Source organism: Danio rerio, chromosome 15, assembly GCF_052040795.2.
Source record: "Danio rerio strain M-AB ecotype USA chromosome 15, GRCz13ab, whole genome shotgun sequence".
Taxonomy (NCBI): Eukaryota; Metazoa; Chordata; class Actinopteri; order Cypriniformes; family Danionidae; genus Danio; species Danio rerio.
In genome coordinates this window covers 44,552,501-44,575,589 of record NC_141035.1, presented here as the reverse complement: position 1 = coordinate 44,575,589, position 23,089 = coordinate 44,552,501, and the positions used below count along the sequence as shown (strand labels likewise).

The 23,089-nt window shown below is 34.9% G+C and overlaps 1 protein-coding gene and 1 long non-coding RNA gene across 8 annotated transcripts in view; one reads left to right on the top strand and one right to left on the bottom strand.

Moving 5' to 3' along the window:
* Window positions 1-34: 34 nt before the first annotated feature.
* slc25a36b (solute carrier family 25 member 36b) overlaps window positions 35-23,089 on the top strand; it is a 43,564-nt gene continuing 20,509 nt past the window's right edge. For 4 of the 7 annotated variants that reach the window (XR_015509941.1, XR_015509940.1, XR_015509942.1 and 1 more), the window contains exons 1-2: window positions 35-421; window positions 18,615-18,779. Coding sequence is in view for 2 of the 7 variants with exons in the window: in XM_087284772.1 (XP_087140898.1) it covers window positions 381-421; window positions 18,615-18,779 (206 nt within the window). In the remaining 5 variants the exon portion in view is untranslated. Of the gene's footprint in view, window positions 422-17,479; window positions 18,780-23,089 lie in introns of those variants that run through there. The other 3 variants (XR_015509939.1, XR_015509938.1, XM_087284771.1) reach the window with 1 other exon arrangement.
* On the bottom strand, window positions 633-3,410 carry LOC147840703 (uncharacterized). The gene is made up of 3 exons (XR_015510053.1): window positions 1,735-3,410; window positions 1,242-1,685; window positions 633-918 (listed from the first exon to the last, which is right to left on the bottom strand). It is a non-coding gene; the product is annotated as an uncharacterized LOC147840703 (long non-coding RNA).

Here is a 23,089-nt window from a genome sequence, read left to right as displayed (position 1 = left end):
CCAGAGTGAACTGTGAGCCCCGCGTTTACGTCGCAGGAGTGAGAATGTGTGAATGTTCACGAAGATTATGAACTGCGAACGGGGAAAACGTGCACGCTTTTAACCCCCACTCCATCTGACCTGCAGTTTGGATTTTGACCCAGATCAGTGATATTCGGTCACTTCTTCTCCACAGGCTCGCTTTCAGAAGTTAAAGTGGAAGAAGCGACCGCGGATCGATCAGCGGAGGTTTGCTGGGGGTGTAACCGCGTTGAGACGTTCTGAGGTCGGTCACTGAGTGTAGGAGCGGCCGTTGGACTCACACCCACCCGCATGAGCTCCACACGGACTTTTATGACTCTGCTGCCCAGTCCGGTTGATCCCAGAGAGCATGAGCCGAGATGAGCCAGAGAGACACACTCGTGCATCTGTTTGCTGGAGGGTAGGTTAAGACGAGCTTTTTTACTTCTCGAGTTTGTTTGACACGTAACGTTAACCTTACACAAACAAAAATTGAGATTGTTTAAAGTTGGTTTTATATTCACACATACGGACTTTCTCCATAATAATGTGATTTCAGAAAAGTATTATTTGCAAATTCTACATTGGAAATCGTATTATCAGCCAAATGACTATCAAAGTACAACATTGTACACAAATAAATAGTTCTAATGTTGTTTGGAGGTCATACTTGGATGTAACTTCAAACCGAATATTTAAAGTTCCATACTAATAAACAATACAGGGAAAATATAATGACGTGTAACTTTTATGAAACTTACTAACTTATTATTATTTGGTTTCTTTTGGGCAAACAATTAAAAATATTGATGCTATCCTAATCCTAAAAAGTAACAAATAAAACAACAAAAATAAATGTAATGTGAATGTGTGTGTTGTTTTCCAAAATTAAGTTAGGCCTAAGATTTTATTGTATAACTTTTTTTTTAGGTAAAGTTGGTTTTATATTCACACATTCGCTCAATGACCATATTAAGGTAAAGCTGGTTTATTATTCACACATTTAGACTTTTTCCTTTATAATAAAACTTCACAAAAATATTATTTGCAAATTTTAAATAGTGAAATTATAATAGCAGCCAATGAATATCAAAGTAAAACATTGTTTACAGTCAAATAAATAGTGCTAATGTTTTTTTTGAAGTCATACATATGATTTCAGACTGAATATTCAAAGTATCATGGTAAACAATATAAGGTGTGTCACAAGTTGCCATTGAATTAATGTGCGAATATAAAACCAACTTTACCTCAGTAATGACCATTTGTCTAACGCTCCCTATATTGTTGACTATGGTACTTCGAATATTCGGACTGAATTCCATGTAAATGTGACTTCAAAACAACATTAGCACTATTTATTTGACTGAACTATTTTTGATAATCATTTTCTGCTAATGTGATTTCACTATGTAGAATTTGCAAAGAATACTTTTGTGAAATGTCTGAATGTACGAATGTAAAACAAACTTTACATCAATAGCTTTTTTACTCCTTGAGTTTTGTTTGACACACACACAAACAAAATATATTTTAAAACTGAAATGGCTATGTTAGAACCTTCTGTAAGGCTACTGCGAATGTTACCAATGTGTGTGTATGTAAAATATAACGGCTGTGTAACTTTTATTAATAAAATCTTTACACTTATCTTAATCGAAAAAAGTAACCAAACATATAAAAAACTAATGTGAATTATCTTATTCGTAAAAAGTAACCAAACATTTAAAAAACTAATGTGAATGTGTGTGTTTTCTTCTAAGATTAAGATAGAATTACGTTTGTAATATATAACTTTTTTGTTCGTTTTAGGAAATTGCAATTTCAGTTTTTTTATTGTGGTTATTAAATAACTTACAATTATTTTTGTGTTTAATATTTATTTTCTTTGAGATTCAGAGTTTTTAAAAGTTATATGCTGGATTTTGTTTGCCTTTTTTAAGATTTAACTTTAATGCATTGAAAGGAAAAAGCTTGTTTCACAGTTTTTGTTATGAATATTTTCTGTTCAGTTGGAGTACATGTGGGTTATTACTTTATATTTTTATTTTACATAACAGAATTACTGTACCTAATGCTTCTGTCATCACCACCACACTAACCGTTTAAGATTTTAGAGAACAATTGAGCTTTTGTTTACTAATGATTAACATAATAAGCTGGAATATCCAGCAGGATCACAGATTTATAATTTCGAGATCTACTTATGTTGTTAATTATAAATGATATATAACTGTAATAAGATGTCATTTTGTGCTCGTTTAATTAGTTTCCTCACAATGGTCTTCTTAAATGATTTATTAAAAAAATAAAAAATAAATAAAATTACTGTAGCGCATCATATACCATAAGGTCCAATATCATAACTTAATATAGGTATTATTTGCAAATTCTACATTAGAAATCATATGACTATCAAAGTACAACATTATTCACAGTCAAAATAATAGTGCTAATACTGTTTTGAAGTCATACTTACATGTGATTACAATCCGAATATTGAAAGTACCATAGTAAACTATATAGGGTAAATATAGAGAAAAACTTATTACTGTTGTTATTATTATTATTATTATTTGGTTTCTTTGGGTAAACGGTTAAAAATCTTCAGATTATCGCATGTAAACATGATTTCAAAACAACATTAGCAGAAATTAATTATTTGTAAACAATGTTGCACTTTGATAGTCATTGGCTGCTAATGTGATTTCCCTATCCAAAATTTGCAAAGAATACTTAATTACTGAAGTTATATTATTAAGGAGAACGTCTGAATGTATGCATTTAAAACCAACCTTACATAAATAGCTTTTTTTTTTTTTTTTGCTCAAGTTTTGTTTGACACGTACACAAACCTAATATCTTTTACAACTGAACAGCCTATTGTAAGGCTTCTGCTAAAGTTACCACTTTGTGCATGTGAAATGTAATGGCTGTGTAACTTTTATGAAACTTATTATTATTTTGTGTTGGGTAGCAGTTAAAAATCTTAATCCTAAAAATGTAGCAAAACACATAAACTAATGTGAACGTGTGTTTTTTTCCCCTAAGATTAAGATAGACTAGAAGTCTGTAATGTATTACTTTGTTATTCTTTTTAGGTAAATGCAATTTCAGTTTTTTTTATTGTGGTTGTTATTAAATAACTGACTTTCTTTGTTTATTATTTCTTTTCTAATTTTCTTTGAGAGTGATATAGTGTGGGAATATAAATTGAAATAATCTATATAACTTCTTGTCTTATAGTTTCACAAAAGTTTTGGTGCTGTGAGCCAGACAGAGAAATTTACAACAAGAGTTTAAAAAAAGTTATATGCTGGATTTTGTTTGGTGTTTTTTAATCTGTAACTTTAATGTCCTGAAAGGAAGCAAAGTCTGTTTACAGTTTTTCTTATGAATATTTTCTGTTCAATTGGAGTGCATGTGTGTTTATTTTTTTATTTTACATAACAAAATTACAGTACTTAATGCTTCTGTCATTACCACCACACCAATCGTTTAAGGTTTTAGAGAACAACTGAGTTTTTGTTAAATTATGATTTATGTAATTAGCTGGAATATCCAGCAGGATCACAGATTTATAATTTCGAGATCTATTTATGTTATTAATTATAAATGATATATATTTATATGTAATAAGTTATACATGGTATTTTGTGGGTAGTTTGTTGTCTTTACAATCTAAAAGTCTTATTAAAATAATTATTAAAAAAAAGGAAAATATAATTACTGTAATCTACAGTATTCCAAAAATAGATTTAAAGCATAATCAAGTCCAATGTCGGAGCTTAATATTGGAACAAAATATTGATTTTCTTTTTTTTATATTATTATTATTATACATTATATATTATACATTTTATACATATACATTTCTATATTATAATATTATATTATACAAAGAGCAAATGAAGGTTGATTGCACCACATTTCAAAATTAGTTGCACTTTTGCCGGAAGTATAAATCTGATGAAACACAGGAGTCAGTAGTTGTCGCAGTGTCATTTATGGCTGATAATGTCTCTCATGATTTGACTTTCAACACAACCTTCAGTCAATGAATCACTGACAGACACTTGATTTGTAATCAGGCAGAAAATCGAACATACCTAAAAATAAATGGCGTGTTGTGGAGTATGACTGTGCATAATGTAGCACCACAATCCTGAGAGCTCTTAAATTCAGCCACCAATATATTTACATTACAGTATACAGAATATATATTGACAGAAACATCAAGATATTTCCAAGCGTTATAGGTATTACAGATAGAGCTGGGCTGATAAACGATATTATATCGAATCACAATAATTTAATTTGAATTTATTTTATTTAACAGGGACAATGCTCATTAATAAACAGCAGAACTGTAAATAAGCCAGAGTTAAGCCGCCTTTTCACTGCACACGACATTTGGAAGCGACTGTCGGAATACGCCCCCTTGTGGCAGTCGCACATTTTCAGTTCTGACGTGCACCATGGGAGAGAAGCTGTTCTCGCAGTGTCCGAAATAAAGGAGTGCAAAAGCAATTCTCTGAATGAATGAATGAATACTAGAAACTCAGACTTCTAAAGATATTATAGGGAGTGTGGAGACAACATAAAACATTATATTTTTATTACTTTATTACTTACATTTATGAATAGAAATGTTTTTTATATATATAAATAGATTTTTTCTAATTAAAAAAAAACAAATAAAGTCATATTTCTTATCTCGTGCACATGGACCTGCTTGAACAACACTGGGATACATCATATCCAGTCGGCCGGCTGCATACGGTCTAGTCGCAGGAGTTCCGATATTTCAACGGATCCACAGCTCAATTCGGATCCGAATTTTCCGCATACGAAGATGATCGGAACTCCGCGCAGCTTCCGGTCTACTCTCCATTGGAAATGAATGACTTCCGGTCTGTCGCTTGTCGTTTATTGTGTGCAGTGGAAAGGAGACTTTAGCCACAGATTTTAAAAGGCAACTTAAAATCAAAAAACACATCATCACACATACAAAAAACAGTAAAGTTACATATGACAAAGCGATGAAACATGCAATAAGAATTTCTTAAAATCTTAGACAAACGAATTACACATGATTACAAACTTGATTTGCTTTTAGCCATTTCTTTAACCTGTATTTAAATGTTGAATAATTTGTAGCACCCTTTAAATCCATAGGAAGTGTGTTCCAGAAATGACTGGCTCTAACTGAGAAGACTGATTGTACAAAAGTTGTACATCTAAACTGCACAGCACAGCCTCCCCTGTAAACTCCCCTGTTATTATTCTTGTGTGTCACAAACTTGCCTAATGGAGGTGGAGCACATCCATTTAAAATGAAAAGAAAATGTAAAAATCATACAAGCATCAGCCAAATATTTCATACTATCAAAGCTCAGTAAATATTGTTTTTGTGTTATATTACAATGACTTCTGATCAAATACTTTAAGTGCCTGTTTATAAAGTGATTCAACTGATTTAAAACCAACTAGTAAGACAATATGTAATATGAGGAAAAATCATGGAGTGCATAAAAAGTTTTGCTGCTTTATTAGTCAAGTAAGGTTGTATATGCCTGAAGTTGGCCTGATTTAATTTGAACAATTTTAGTGACCTTCTTGGCATGCTTTTGGAATGTCAATTGTGAATCTAAAATTAGACCTAAATATTTAAAATCAGAGACAACCCTGAGCTTATCTCCTTTAACAAATACATCAGGATGATGGGTAACTGTCAATGATTGTGAGAAGAACATATAAACCGTTTTACTTGTATTCAAATTAATATATGATTCACACAACCAATCAGAGACATGAACTAGTGCATCGGTTAAATAATTTGCTGCCAGCTGTTTGTTTTTCGTGTGCACATACAGTATAGAACTGTGTCATCAGCATACATCTGAATATTAATAGTAGGACAGACTTGTGGGAGGTCATTTATATACAGACTTAACAGGATGGGGCCCAAAACGGTTCCTTGAGGAACTCCACAATTACTGATTCTGTATACTGATTGACTATTAATAAGGCGCACACAATTTATGCCAAAAACAATTATATGCTCTAGACTTTTGCACTCTCTATTGATCTAAAAGCCAACTAAACAGCAGAAATGTGCAACAATGGACATCTAATAGTGTGTTGATGTTAGAAATGTACCGAATTTTCGACCACAGAAAATTTATCAGCTGAAAATATTACACCATTTAATGGACAATCTTATTTTTGTGGCTTTAGGCATTGTTGGGGTACTCCTAAATCTGAAAGCATTAACAACTTCTATCGAAATATGCATTGTTGTTGTTTAATATGGAAAATAATTATTGAGATTGCATTTTGACACATCTCCCAGCCCTAATTACATAAAATTAAAATGGAAAGTAGTAATTTAATGTGAGTGCTTTCCTGAATTCGATTTGTCATGCCTTGTAATAATATTCTGTGCCCATAGTGATAGTAGTCAATGCTCTAAAAATATCTGCCCTCTAGGTGTGTCAAATCGAAATCGATCAAAATTTATGCTCAATTTCGATTAACGAATCAAAAAATAGAATCGTTGATGCTGCCACGCCCCCATGTCACGTCAGCTTGGCTTGCCAAGCGGGAAAAAACAGGCTTGTTGAAGTGCTTGTTAAACTGCAGAAGCAGGAGACCCGTCGACAGAACTTAAACCCTCTCCTCTTTCAATGAAGTCGCTGGTGTGGAAGCATTTTGGATTTCCAGTGAGTTATGTTAACAATGTTCGTGTTGTCGACAAAAAAAAAAACACAGTTTTGTAAGCTCTGCTATGTACATATTACGTACGGTTCGTCCGATAGACAACACCAGCATCGCGATCCTCCGCCCGCCCCCGTTGCAAATCCGCTCGCGAAAAGTACACACTCAGGCCCTGTTTACACTGTCTTTGTTTTTAAATGGCATTTTAGAACGACAACGATTTGACATCCACAGTGGCGTGTAGCATTTCTGAGCAGCCCTCCTTCCTCTCTACCTCTGAAAATGCACATCACGTGACCACACAGACACAGACGCACACACAGCCATGCGCTCGAGACAGCAGGTCCAGGCAGTCAGAGGACTGCTTCAATCTTTCACTCACTTGTACTAAGTCATTTTAGCGAACACCTCAGATACTGTTGGCTGATTCCTGTTGGCTGTGCGTCTTTTTTTCCGACGCCATTATAACGACACAGATCACTGCCTATTCACGAGTCCCGCAGAAAAAAGTGATTGACAGGTGGTAATTATGTGTGTAACTTGCCTTTATTCATTTACTGTATGATTTGTTTATGGCTAAAACAAAGACCATGCAGGTCAGGTAGTTTAAACGGTAGGCTACAAATAATTAATTGGTCATTAATTAATTAATTATTCATAATCGAAAATCAAATCGAATCGTGACTTTAGAATCGAAAATGTAATCGAATCGAGCATTTGGAGGATCGTGACACCCTTACTGTCCTCACATAAACCAGATCTGCGTTTTAAATGGAACTATTGATTGGCTCTTCATTAACTCTCTGTGTAACTCAGGGATGTCCAGCTCAATCCTATAAGGCTGGTGTCCTGCAGATTTTATGGCCCGTTTCCACAGAGTGGTACGGTACAGTTTGGTACGCTTTTATGGCCGTTTCCACTCTCAATACTAGAACCAAACCATACCGTACCACTTTTTCTGGACCCTTTCGAAAAGGTACCAAAAGGTGGAGCTACATGCGCAGCCGAACGCTGATTGGTTACCGAGATACGTCACAAGCTTGTGGAGCTAGACAGAATGTAAACAAAGGATCCACCATGTATTAATACATAGCCGACAGATTACATGGACATACTATATGCATAAAATAAAGAGCCATGGATGACCCGAGCTCAAACAAACCGTGTCGACGTCTTGATGAACAGACACAGTGCAAAGAAGAACAAAATCTGCCGTGTCCTGTTGTTGCTTTACGAGCCCGTCTAAAAGTGTGAGCGGTATTCACTTTCTACCGGGAGCATGCGATCACATCTATATTTGATATAACGAACTTCTTGAGCTGATGATAATAACGTGTGCGTGATTGTTGAAGTGTCTTCGTCATCTGATCCATTCAGAAAGAAAAGGACAAGCGCGAGAGTAAAGCGCGGTAAAAAATTATAAACAAAGCAAAACACAGGAGCAAAAGTGTTCAACAACCTGAATCATGAACAAACTGCCATGTTTATCTTTGCCTTTTGGACTATTATGAACTGGGAATGACAAAGACTCTCTAACAGAGTTTGCATGTGCTGGTGAAGATTACAGACAGAGATGAGAGGTTTGCGCTGACTGTGGGCTATATTGCGTGTGTTTTTGAACTTAAATTAGTCCTAAATGTATGATGTGTGTGGTTTTTCTGTAATTAATAATATATCAGAGACCGTAAGGGGCGGTATGTGTTCATATATGTTGCATTTATGTATTTATTTTATATAATTGCAGACGTGACAGTAGCCTATTTTGCACTGTCATTGATCTGCAGTTATAATCAACTCCTGTCCATAGAAAAGTTAGTAATAAACATTTATAAACAAGCATTTATGTGTATAAAGCATCTGTTTTGTGAGAAGTGCTTCTCATATGATATGTAAGAGACAGCTTTACTGTAGACATTTATTCGAGCGAGCATGACGTCAACTTAAACTTCATGTCGTACACCACGCCCACCTAAAAGGTACCCTTTGTGGTGGAAACGCAAGCCTGATAAAGGTGACCCGTACCGACCCGAACCGTACTGTACTGTACCAGTCAGTGGAAACACGAGGCATTAGCTCCAACTTGCCTCAACATAACTGCAAGAATGTTTCTAGAAAGCCTAGTAAGAGCTTGATTAGCTAGCTTAGGTGTGTCTGAGTGGGGTAGGAACTAAACTTTTTCAGGACCGAGTTTGGACACCCCTGGTCTAACTGAACTCATTAAATATTGGCTTTTGATTTATTTTTGTCTCATCTTCTCATGTTATTACTAGCTTTTATTTCCATAGTATTATGATAAAAGTACTCATATGATTTTAAAAGGCTAGTTTGCCTCACAATGGTAATTCTGTAATGATTTACTCTCCCTTCACTTGTTTCATTCCTACTTTACTTTCCTCTTTCTCTTGAAAACAAAATAAGATATGTTAGAGAAGTCTGAAAACTTGTAAATATTAATAGGCCTGTCACAATTAGGGTTGTAACGGTATGAATTTTTTACGGTATGATAATCGTCTAAAACAATACCACGGTTTGACGGTTTCGCGGTATACGGTATTAAATAGTAATTCTCATAGCAAAGACCCTGAAAAGAATAAGAACACGTTTTCTGACTGAACAAAGGTTTTATTTCAACAAACTTTTGAAAGAACCATTTTAATAGAACTATAGAAGTCTTTTATAAAAAGTTTAATAAATTAAATTAGAAGGAATAAACAAGCAGGGTCTTTTAAGATTAGACAAAAATAAACTTAAACTGTCCTTCCTTATAAGCAGGATAAATGGGAGACCAAAAGTGCAATACCAAGTTTATGGCTGTAAACATGTATTTAAAGCGTTGTTTTTTTCAGTCTAGGTTGTGATGAAGAAATGTAAGCATGTTGAGATTTTCAGGACTTAATCTTGACCGCTGAGGTGAGAGAATGTGTCCACTTGTACAATGAACAAATAAAAAAATAAGAAAATAATAAATAATGTGTCAAAGTCCAAATAAACATGGTGCAAATCCTCAGTAAAAAATAGATATAAATATTTACTATCCTATAAATAGTTACATAACGAAACTAGATTCAATATGGAACATCCTCAGGTTTTATGTGCCAGCATGGATATGGTTGTCTGTGGATATGGATATGGTTGTCTGCAATGCAGACAAACAGCTGCACCTTCATTTGTGTCTTTTGAAAACAGCAAGAGCAGCAGTTCGTCTTTGCTGTGTCACTGTTTTGTCATGTTTCTGTGCTGCTGTGCATGCAAAAGTACTTAGTATGAGAATTATTTCATGCAAAACTTTTTTTTTTTTTGCGTTTTATTTAGCCGCGCAGAAATGTATGCCTATCTCTCATTCCGTGTTGTTCAAAAAGCTCAGTGTTGGTCCACAAACAAAAGTGAAACCTATGCTTATTGGTTGTGATATAGCGAGTTTGAACCAATCTGGGCATGGAGGAGGGACAATGCATCAATGTATGATGTCTGGTTTGTCCGGAGACACAGTGACGAACGTTTCTTTGTCAAATCAGCGTTGTCAAATGTTGATGACGTAACCGCACTGATTCCGGAGCCTCTGAAATCCGCGAATGTTATGTGATACAGCACTGGAAAGCTGAGATTCTCTTCTTTATGCCAATCTTTGAATTGTATGAATCGGATCAGCGGATCAAAAGTTATTAAACATTTAAGAGCAATGCTTATTTTTAGCCGCGGGCGGCTGTCTCGGTCTTTAAGGGTTAAAACCGTTGATATGCAATTGTTCATGGTATGATAATCGTGCACGTTCAAATCGTGGTAAACCGTCATACCGGTATATTGTTACAACCCTAGTCACAATAATCAATTATGTTCCCCAAAAGCATATCTGCCATTGTAGATTTGTCATATAATATGCATCTCACCTCAAGCCAATGCTGTTTTTCCATTGGAAAACACTCCTATCAGGTTTTTCCCGGCACGTGAGGCATGGCTTTGGGTTTCTGTGTTTGCTGACCCACATCTTCCAGCACGAGTGCGACTGTTGGAGATGATTAACAACAACTCACCTTTCACGTTAGAGCTGAAACTCTATCACCCACGATCTAAATCTGTGTTGTGAGGTTCAACTCCACACATGTGGCTTTCAGATAAGGAGTCGTAGCATGACTGACCCACATGACTGCCCCACATTGAGAGGTCAAACTTTGGACCATTGCTGACAGGGCTGCACGATATTGGAAAAACTTTACATTGCATATAATATATACATATAACAAACAAACTAATCAAAAACACTTATAATGGAGCAAATATTCAAGTGAAATGAGAAATGCTTTATGATTTTCTGGCAAGTCTTAAAAGTATACAGATATATAAAAATATAAAATTACAAAGCATGTTATTTATAATATAAATAATTCAATAAATGTAATCATTATTATATAGTTACAAATGGTACAATTTCTCGTGCCTGAATGCTTTAAACTCTCAAAATGCTGCCACAGTTACAGGCTTTTAGTCAAGTCTAGTTGAGCTTTATTGTCTTTCTGATATATGCTTGGACCTAATTTGGAGCGAAATGTCGGGTCTCGCAGGACCGTGTGCAACATGAGTAATTATCATTTAAATAATTATAAATATAAACAACAGTGGACATGTTTTAAATCTATTCAGACTGGAGCGGTAATCCAGCTATACACATACTATAAATAGTTACGGCTGGTTTATACTTTAGTGTCAAGTGATCGGTGTGACCCCTTGCATGTTGCTATGCATTTATACTTCTGGGCGCTGTTTGTGTTGCTCTGCAATAACACTTCCGAAACACTAGCTGGCAGTAGGTTTTTATGTTCCTCTGTGTCGAGTTTTTTCGTTGATGTTTTGTTTTTTTCTGAACGCTACCTTAATGTACAAGTAGCTTAAACTCGATCAGTTTGAAGCGGAAATCGGCGGATGTGCAACAACTTAAATCATAAGGTAAACACGAAGCAAAAGTTTCCATCCGGAGCTCATTCACAGGACTCGACACTTGTAAACACTCGCTCCAATGAGTTCGCGTGGCTCTAGTCCCGCCTACACTCGTTGGCGCTATTAAGTAGGCATGGGCCAATATAAGATTCTGACGGTATGATAGACTTGGATAAAATATCACGGTTTCAGGGTCAAATATATTATTTTTAAATGTCTGGGTAAAAAACAAAAACTTGTATACCTTTTAAACGCAGTATATTTTATTTTGAGAAACATTTCAAATATTTTGGAGCAGTAAACGTGCCAGACTAAATGATTTATTGACTTCTATGGTCTTGAATTGTTTAAATGTAAATTTAATTTAAAACAGCATCTTTTCTGCTGGAGATATTGTTGTCCTAAAAACAAAACAAATAAACGTAAATAAAAAATCGTACACATGTGGCTTTCAGATAAGGAGTCGTAGCATGACTGACCCAGATGACTGCCCCACATTGAGAGGTCAAACTTTGGACCGTTGCTGACAGGGCTGCTCGATATTGAAAATTTTTTACATTGCATATAATATATACATATAACAAACAAACAAACTAGTCAAAAACACTTATAATGGAGCTATAATGGAATGGTATTGCAGAAAATTTTAAAACCTTGACTTTTCCAAATCGTGGAATACTTTAAACGGTTTTCTTCCCATGCCTACTACCAAGCTGACTAATCACAGAGCTTGCGCTATGCGTCATTGTGACGTGTAGTTAAATTTTTTTCAGAGGTGTGAGGTGCGAGGGCTTTAACTATACACATAGATGTAGACATACTATACAAAACATGTATTTAAGGTTGAAAATGTAAGTAGCACAACTTGATTTTTGGTGCATTCAGTTTCCTCACGATCGGCGTCTAGCGTTCTCCAGCAGAGGTGTGGACTCGAGTCATGTGACTTGGACTCGAGTCAGACTCGAGTCATGAATTTGATGACTTCAGACTCGACTTGACAAAATATCAAAAGACTTGCAACTCGACTTGGACTTGAACATAAATGACTCGGACTTTCACTTGGACTTGTGCCTATTGACTTGTAAAGACTTGCTAATTTCTATAAAAAGCCCAAAGATAAAAAGTATGTTGACACAGAACGCTCTATCTCTGCATGTGTGTGCGTGTGTGACAGAGAGCATGCACGCATACTTTCGACCACTAGCGCTTTGTGGCGCACTTCCGTGTTTTTGCACCAGCGGGAAATTTGAAGATGCCATTTTCCTTCTGACTCGGAGAGTGAAATAAACACATCCGCGATCTGCTCCTTTTGTTTTTATCAGCGGATTTACAACATCTGTCAAAGGTAAGAGACTTTACTACTCGCAATGTGTTACTGTTGTGCAAAAGCATTGTTTTACTGTTGTGTATAAGTCAATGAACTTCAGTTTTTTTTAAACCAAATTTACCCTCTCTTGATTTATATCATATAATTATGAATGAACATGGCTTTAATTTATGTTTTTGCATTTGGTGGTTTGTGTCAATGCGCATATTATGTTTTATCTTTGTGTTTTGCACATCCTCTGACAGTATTTTCTAACTATTTAATTAGTAGTAACATTAATTACATGCCATAATAACTAGATATATAATTTATTTTTAAAGCTCTTAAAACTGTAAAAAAAAAAAAAAAAAAAAAAAAAAAAGTTTTTTGTTATTTTCTGGTGACATTTTGCAATAAGGTTTCTTTAGTTAATCTATGTACTAACATGAACTAATAATGAACTATACTTCTAAACCTATATTAATTATAGTTTAACATTTACTATTGCATTATTACAATTTAAAGTTATGCTTGTTAACATTAATGTTAATGCGCTGTGAGTTAACAAGATTTAACCAATAATTTTATTTCCATTAATTAAAGCATAAAATAATGAATACTGTAATGAACTGCACTGCATTGTTTGTTCACATTAGTACATGCATAAACTTAATTAATTAATACAACCTTATTGTAAAGTGTTACATTTTTCATATTTTGGATTAATACTATTAATTTTATTTAGTATTTAAAACCTTAACGGTATTTTTATTATTGTTGATGTTATGCCTCTTAGCAATATTTTAGTCCTCTATATGGTTTTTAATTAAATTTTTTATTGCGAGATTGTAATGTAATGCATATATATTGTTGAATTTCTGTTTGTTTGTTTTTCTGTATTTCTCCCTCTATATTTAAGGATTATCTACTATTTTTAAAGTACTTAAAACCAACCATCTAATAAAAAATACAATTAACAATCACATTTTGTTTCATGAGTGTCTTTGTTCCTGTTTTGTAGGACTCTTATTTTAACAGATTTCATTTGGAAACACTTGACTGATCATTCAATTAAAGTTTTACCTTTTTATTCCATCACTCAATGAGATCATTTAATTGTGAGTTGAATTACTCCATTTGTAATTGTTTTTAAATAAACTAAAAAACGAAGACTTGTTTTATTCAGTTTGTTGAATGTGAACTTCTCTACTTTACATATTAAAAGATATTTAAAACCACTATGAATGTATTTAAACTAATATTTAAATTTATATAACTGTTTCACTGTGGGTATTTCTATTTTAATTTATTTAGCACATTTATTGGCTATTCAAACATGAAAACAAGTTTTAGATACTTTGTGGCTCTTATAAATGGTTAAACATAACAATATCCCTGCAGAAAAATCCAGCTACAGCCAGCCTAGGCTGGTAAGCTGGTTTTAGCTGGTCGACCAGGCTGGTTTTAGAGGGGTTTTGGTCATTTCCAGGCTGGTTTCCAGCCATTTCCAGCCTGGTCTTAGCTGGTCAGGCTGGAAACTGACCAGCAAAATCCAGCTAAAACCAGCTTGACCAGCCTGGTTTAAGCTGGACATAGCTGGTTTTAGCTGGTCATCTCCCAGCCTGACCAGCTAAGACCAGGCTGGAAATGGCTGTAAAACCAGCCTCGAAATGGCCAAAACCCCTCTAAAACCAGCCAACCAGCCTAGGCTGGTTTAAGCTGTTTTTTTTAGTAGGGATTTTTGACAAAATGTTCTAAAATGATTGTTTACAAGTGCCTAAGTGGGATTCGAACCCCGTTCTTTATGAAAAGAAAGAAAAATCTGATTGGCTCTGACATTACTTTCACCAGTGGGCAGGTACTTCAATCTGATTTGCTGGTCTCTCACGCGCGTATTCAGTCTCTCTGCGTTTGCTTGAGTTTTGTCCACACTGGCGCTTCATAATTTTCCTGCTTTTGCTCTCCAGAGATCCTCCTGATAAATTGATTATTCCAGAATGTTGATATGGTTTATATATTGCTAAACTATTTAGTAACAATACACGAAAAACTATGAGGTTAAGGTAAATTCTATAATAAATACTAGTGTTTTTGAGAGTTAGGTATACTGCCTATGTTTAAGCCTAGTATTATTTACAAGTTGTTAATGAATGCTTCAGCATACTGTAGTATTAAGAATAGTGAACTAATAAAATGAAATACAGAGTGTAGTTTTACTACAGTAAAGTGTGGTGAATTGTAGTATAATATACCCAATACTGTAAAAAAAAAAACTACAGCACTGGGTCATTTGTTTATATTACACTTGTGTTACCATAGCAACTATAATATTACCCCAACAGATTAATTAAAGTACTTTACTATAGTACTGTACAAAACCCTGCCCATGCCAATAGATGTGTTCAGTAGCCCTGTGGAACAGCTTTTCCTCAAAATGAAGAGGATGACATGGAAAATGTCCTCCACAATCTCATCAATAATGTGGAAGACAGCAGAGACTAGTTCACTTTATTTTAGTTGCCATGATAAAATGGGATTGATAATGAGATTTATTTAAAGAGTGAATAGTACAGTAGGCTATAATACCTAATCAAGTTTTTCCTTATTTTTATCACAGTTACATTTCTGCTTGCGTTAGTTATATTTTTTGTTTAAATGTTTTTTATTTGATTAGTATAGTGAACCTTTTGGATGTTTAATAAATGTTTGTAAAACAAAATGCATTCTTTACATCCAACCTCTATTCTCTGTGTCTTTAAGTGTTTGAAACTGGAAATATCTCATCATATAACATACAGCCAAAATGTTATGGTTTATTAGATTAAAAATTTAATATGTAAGTCTATTTTAGTATTTTGGTTTTTGTTAATAAATAGTGCCTCAATATAAATCATATCAAAAAGCACAAAAGGAAGAGGAAACACAAGACACAAATTCTATATATAATCTCTGAGAGCGCGCAGGAAAATGTGTGCATTAGCAGTGCATATTTGAGAGGGAGAAAATTTGCACGTGAGCAGCGTATATTTGAGAACTCGCAAGCAGTTTTGTCCACAGAGGAAATCGGTGCACGAGCATCACACAAGGTAGAGAGCAAAGTTCTTCATTGTTATGTGAAGAAAACAATGTTATTGTTTGTATGAAGTAGCCTACTTCATTTAGAATATGTGCTACCATTTTACATTGCTGCTAGACAGATTTGCATCTCCGTCTCTTCAGCACACACGAGATTCAATTGACAAAATACCAATTTCACTCAATTTTACTTTGCAGCATACAGGAGTTGTTGGTCTACTGCTGCCACATTGAGGTTGTTTATGTAGTTTTAGTTAATCACAAGTTGATCACTGAAGACATAACATAGCACAACTAAACTTAATGAACTAGACAGCAGTAGACCTGCAATTTCTGTGGGATGAGAGGCAAAATGGACTCTTTTTTTGGTGGAACTCATTCTTGTGCAATATGCTGTGTAGACGAGACGCAGCACTGTTTAGCACTTTTTCAGAAAATTACATTTGTATCTTTATATATCTAAGCAATGTTCTTTCATTAAAAAAAGGTTTGTTTATTAAATACAGATCTTACAGCCATACATAATCTGTTTAAATTTTATTTTTCTGTTAAAAAGACTCGAAAAGACTCGAAAATCAAACTATAGGACTTTGGACTTGACTTGAGACTTGTTGCCTTTGACTTGGGACTTGACTCGGGACTTGCCTGTCTTGACTCGGGACTTGACTCGAGACTTGAGGGCAATGAATTGAGACTTACTTGTGACTTGCCAAACAATGACTTGGTCCCACCTCTGTTCTCCAGCCTCCAGTGCCTAGACTACAGCTCTGTGCAAGAAGTTCGGCCAGAGGAGAAATGGTCGTGCTCAGCTGAGCCTGGTTTCCCTCGAGGTTTTTTCTTTCACTTTTGTCTATTGGTGAAGTTTGTTCCTCACCACTGGCTTGTTTGCTTTGGGACTTGTGGAGCTGCTCATCGATGGATTTGCTCTTCAGTGTTTGGGCTCTCAGCAGTAAAAATTAAACCACACTGAGCTGAACTAAATTGAGCTTTAACTCTGAAATTTGGATTGACAGTTTCAATTTACTAGAACTTTAACGTTAAGCTGCTTTGACACGATCTACATCGTAAAAGCGCTACAGAAATAAAGATAAATTGAATTAAATACATTCACAGGTAAACATAGTGTTTCTTATTGAGTTGTAAGATGGAGTTTAAGTAAAGTGTGTGGTGCATATAGAGAGAAGAGTTTTTCTACAGGTGGTTTGTCAAGCCCACTCACTTGTGCTCAAAGATTCACAATGTTTTTCTACAGATACAGAGTGAATATAAGAAAGTGTCTGGTCCAAATGTGCACTAGAAAGAGATGAAAGTGGGATTTCTACTGTCAAGCCCACTTACCAGTGTGAGGAACACTCATAATTCAGGATTCTTACAGGTGCTGGAAATCCTGGAAAATTCTTGATTTTTAATATAGTGTTTTCAAGGTTAGAAAAGTGCTTGAATTTTGGACAAAGTGCTTGAACCTGCTTGAATTTGCAGGGCTTGAAATCGTGACTGTTTTGGTTGCATACAAGCACTATTTTGTCTATGTGACCTCAATATACATGTTTTAATTTTGTCTATGTGACCTACATTTATAATATGTGATCCCAAATATATTTGGGAGCATTTGTGCGAGTGCATAAATTGTTGTCGTGCGACCAGTTTTCATTGCAAAATGTTTACCGAATGCGCGCATTTGTGGAGCTAATAATAAGCCGAAATAATCTGAATTTGAATTGTGTTAAATTAAATTATTAAAAATTTTGAGTTAATAATACTGATTATGTCCTATTAGAAATGTTTTGAATTTGTATTTCTTAACCTGATTATTAAACGTCTGAAATTTAAGACAACTTAATTTTATAAGTCAGATTTTTATAGACATATTTTTAAACCTGAAACGACAATCCAATGACTGTAAAGAAAAAATAGCAATGCACATGAATCATGAATATCATGAACGACTGGTCATGAAAGGTTGCTACTACACCCAAACAAAATCTGACTGTAAGCTCATTTCTTGAGATATCAACTTTTGTAGAAAGAGACCAAACTTAAAAGTATACTTCATCCAATAACTAAACTTTTTTTACATTTATTTTTTAATCTTTTTTTGGGTGAACTATCCCAATAAATCCATGCTCTAAAGTGCTCAACAATTTTTCGTTTTTTAAAATAGCACAATAGATTGAAATGTGAAAAAGTACATACAATATAAATAAACGTATTTAACCGTGGTTATTAGGTGCGGAAAAGCATACAAATGTACCTTGAAAGTGCTTGAAAAGTGCTGGAATTTAAAGTTGGAAAAAGTGTAAGAACCCTAATAATTGCATAATGGTTTGAGGTTGAAAACACATGCACATGATAAACTCTCCTAAAAATAAAGTATAAATATAAAATCTCATGTGTTTTGGCCGGTGTTGACCAAATCCTAACATTGCATGTGGTGCTATGTGTCTATTGTGCTTGCACACATTGTGATATCGATGTTGAAGCGATATATTGTGCGGTCATAATTGGTGGGAGAGCTTTGCATGTACAAAAAACATGATATCCTCTCACTGTTCTTCACTGTTTGTCTGCTTTCCTTTCTCAGATGTGGAGGCACGGTGGGTGCGATCCTGACATGTCCATTAGAGGTGGTGAAGACGAGGCTTCAGTCTTCCTCAATAACGCTCTGCATCTCTGAGGTGCATCTGAGCACTGTTAATGGAGCCAGCGTGGCCCGTGTGGCCCCTCCGGGACCCCTTCACTGCCTCAGGTATGCGTGTAGACTTAAAATCTTATGCATATTGTAAGTGGCGTGTAAGTGCTTTTTAAAAATAGTTCTTGAAAGATTTGAATTACATTGATGTACTATATCATGGGATGCATGACAATATTGTTTAGTAGCAGCATGGAATGGATAAATTGCTTGGGGAAAATAAAAATGTGCATATAAATTATAACACATTTATATTTACATCAAGATGCATCAACAATCATTTCATACACCATTTAAAGTGCTTTACATAAACGGGAATAAAAGAAACAAGAAAATAAAAACAATGTAGAATAAAATGAATTAAACAGATTAAAATGTGTTAAACAGGTTATAAAAGAAAAAAAATAGAAAAGAAAGACATAATAGTGCGATCTGTGGGACGTAGCACAGTGCTCATTCAGTAAAGGCACAGCTAAACAGATGTGTTTACAGTCTTGATTTCGCCTTGCTTTGACTGAACCCTTGGAATTTCTAGTTTATATGATCCTAAAGATCTGAGTGATCTATTTGGTTCGTATACAGTGAGCATATCTGTAATGTACTGCAATCCCAGGCCATTTAGTGATTTATAGACAAGCAATAATACCTAAAATCTATTGTGAATGTAACTGGGAGCCAGTGTAAAGACCAGGTGTAATGTGCTCTGATTTTCTGGTTCTGGTCAGAATCCTGAACGTAGCGTTATGGATGAGCTGCAAGTGTCTTGATTTGTCTTTTTGGCCAGTGAGGAGGCTGTTACAGTAATCCACCCTGCTGCTGATAAAAGTATGAACAAGTCCTCACTGGATAAATAATCAATCATAGGAAATAAAAACATTTTGTTTATTTAGTTTCTTTCAGACAAAATGTAAAGTTATGTGGTTGTACCACACACACACACGCACCCCGATCATCATCAGTTTTGTGTTTGTCCCATACCTACACACACCGAAAAAAGAAAAGAAAAGTTTTGTATTTTCTAACTGGGACAAGAAGGCTTCTTTAAATTATTACAAAATATTTTCATGACGTTAGATGTAATTATTAATAGTATTTCTTTATTATGTGTCATTAATACCAAATGCTAAATTGACTATTTACTATTTTATTTGGACAATTGAGTTCAATAAATGAATAAGCAATAAAAGAACAGCAGAATCCCAATAAAAAAGTTGGAATGGTAAATTTGTTCTTTAGTAGCGGCAGATTAATATTTACATATTTAATTGCCTTTATTTCAACATGCAATAAATAATACAATTTCACAAACTACTAAATTAGTTTGGTCCTGTCCAAACGAACACGGGTATTTGGCTGTTTGTCCACACGAAAAACAGTGTCAGGTGACTGAAAACTCCGGCCAGGGTGAAGATTTTCCAAAATTCCTGCTACAGTGTGGTCAAGTGAAGGCTATAACCATGGTTTTAGCCTCATAATGTCAGCGACCAAACACGGAAAATGTGAATGCAGTCGCGTATTCTGACTTGTTTAACCATCGGACGGTAATCCACCTCTGTACTCACGTTTGGATTGACCAGAATGTAATTTACTCACAAAATGTACTTAATACACCGTTTGATGTAAACTCAGTATAAAAATGTCATTATCGCCACCTGTTGGTTCAACATGCCCATCATCAAAGTGCGATTTTGCGTTTTTCATGTGGACAGAGATTTTTTTTTATTAAACAAAAGTTGTAAAAATACCTTTTAAAACAAAATTCTTTATAAAAATACCCATGTACATGTGAACATGACCTTTAATCTCAAAAAATGCCATGTTGATATTCAGACGAAGCAACAAAATTAAAAGTAGCATAACTATTCTTTCAAACTTGCGATGCAATTTTTCTTTTTCCTTATTTAGTGCCATTTTCACATATATTTATTTTTGTTCATTACAAACAAATCCAGTCAGCACTCATTTATCATATCTCAGTACTCACAAACCCAAATTAATTGTCTGTACAGTTTATTTGTTCATATTAGCAAAGACTAGAACATGTACTCATCTGATTTATCATGTCAGGTTTAGTGCTGGAGACCGGCTACACCCTGTACTGGAATAGTCTGAATGTTACCTCCGAATGTTGTGAGAATGTTGAGTTTGCGTTGAGTTGGCTCAGCGTTTTGTAAACATTTGCACAATATGGTTTAAGGGTCTGCCCTCGCAACCAAAGCACACACCCCTTTTGGTTGTCCTTTCCAAAAATATGACCCTATTTTTATTTTTGTGGCTACATACAGGCAGAAGCCAAGATGAATTGGAGATTGTTGGTTGTTTTCCAACTAGGAATTGTAGTTCAATGGTTGATTACCTGTTATATAAGTGGTAAATGTATACATTACCAAGGCAGAAGGTATGTTGAGGTCTGTAATCCCCTCTCTTTGCCTCTTTCTTTCTGTTTTCTTTATAAAGCAACTATTCTCTGAGGTTTCTACTCCCCCTTGACCAACCAATCATTGCCCTCACACCAACTCGCACTGATTTTTGGCACTTTGCTCTTGCTTAAAGAGTGTGTGTGTGTGTGGCTCTGTAGTTTTCTAAACGGCCCTCTAGTCTGTTTGGTTTAACTTGAGTCATACATCACAGAAAGTTACCAGATTCTTAGTATGAAGACATTTAGATCCACTTAGTTTGGTTTCATCAATCTAATCCAGTAGGTAAATGGTTCTGACGTCATGCACACTCCCTTAATGGTTTATCGTTTGTTACGTAATCGGCCAATGTTTGTCTTTTTGACACGTGAATGTGCATCTGAGTATCTTGGACTTTGAATGCTCACCCTTTGACGGCAACCACAAAGATATCGGAAACGTTTTCACCTCCTTTCTAAAAGTTGATAAATGGGTTAATTTGCCACTTTATGTCAGTTTTTGTGGGTCAAAGTAGTATTTTATATAGCATTGGAAAAACCTAAAAAACACAATAGCTATGATTCCCTTCAAAGATAATTAAAACATATGCGCAAAACTGTAATATTGAATAAAACATTTGCAAATAAAGCAGCTACAGGAGTCCTCCACATAAATAAATACAGCCTACGCCACGACATGCGAAAGTGTTCTTCTATATGTTTTTATCGAAGTTGTTCAAAATGCTTATCCATCCACAGAATTTGGAATGTAGATTGTAATAAATGTGTAAACAAAGCTGTTATTAGCTGCAGTTAGCGCTTCTGCCTTCTGATGTCTTTAAGACGAAAGCAGCTACAAATGCTAACTTTTTTAATAAAAGTGAAGCCTCAACCAAAAGCCCGGTCTATTTTTGGTTTACAAATACAAGCGCAGCCGTTTAGAGCTCATTTCTCGTTAACGATGTTAGAATTTACCTGTATTTTGGAATTGATGTGTGGATGGTACTTTCCTTGAAAATTCCAAAACGTCCTTGCCTGTGTGAACAGCACATATTTGAATTTACTGCTAATGTCGTTCTGGTAATCTCGGATATTTACTGGTATCACTGTGCAAAAGCAGCTAAAGAGAACAAAATTATCATTTTCTTATAAACTGGCACCAGATATCAAAAGGAAAATGGAGTTTTCTGGGATAGAAGAAGCCACTGTGGGTCTTTTGTGCATGAAACACATTTTGGTGGCACAAATGCTTGACAGTTCTGCAGGTGATAACAATATAATATTAATAATACTAAACAATTTTGATGACAAACTTTGACTAAGGGAGTTTAGAATGACCAAAACCAGGGTGTCCGCTGGGTCTTAAAGTCCAACTAATTCTCACCCCGAAGGCGTCAAAAACTGAAGTATGGTCACGCACCTTGCACCTCAATATAAGGACGCCGAAGGTGCCCCCTGGCGTCACTATACCAACTCAAGAGGAATTCCATTGCTTTCAATGGTTTGCTTTAGGCGTGAAATGGAGACGCAAAGCTTCGTATAGTTACCAATAGATGTCAATGCAATATTTTGAACCTGGTTTACGCCTATTATCGCAGTTTTTTATTTTTATTTAAAAATATGTGATTTTTGTTTTGTTCATAAAGCGTCTGTAAACAGGGTCGAGACAACTTAACACCATGTTAAGGTCAAAATTGTTAGCCCCTTTAAGCTATATATTTTTTCTAAACTGGGCAATCAAATATAATTTCACTCATTAAATATAAAGTAAATAATAACATATTTATCAACACCAACTAATCTCCAATAAAAATAAAAAAACATTTATTCAGCATTAACCTATACCACTTATTGTTGCGGGCCTTATTTGGGATAGAGTTAAACTCATCAGTGTACTCACCGATATTGCATTTTGACCAATAGCTGAGCAATGTTAAACTCACTGTTGAATGGAAGTCACATTGACCGAGGT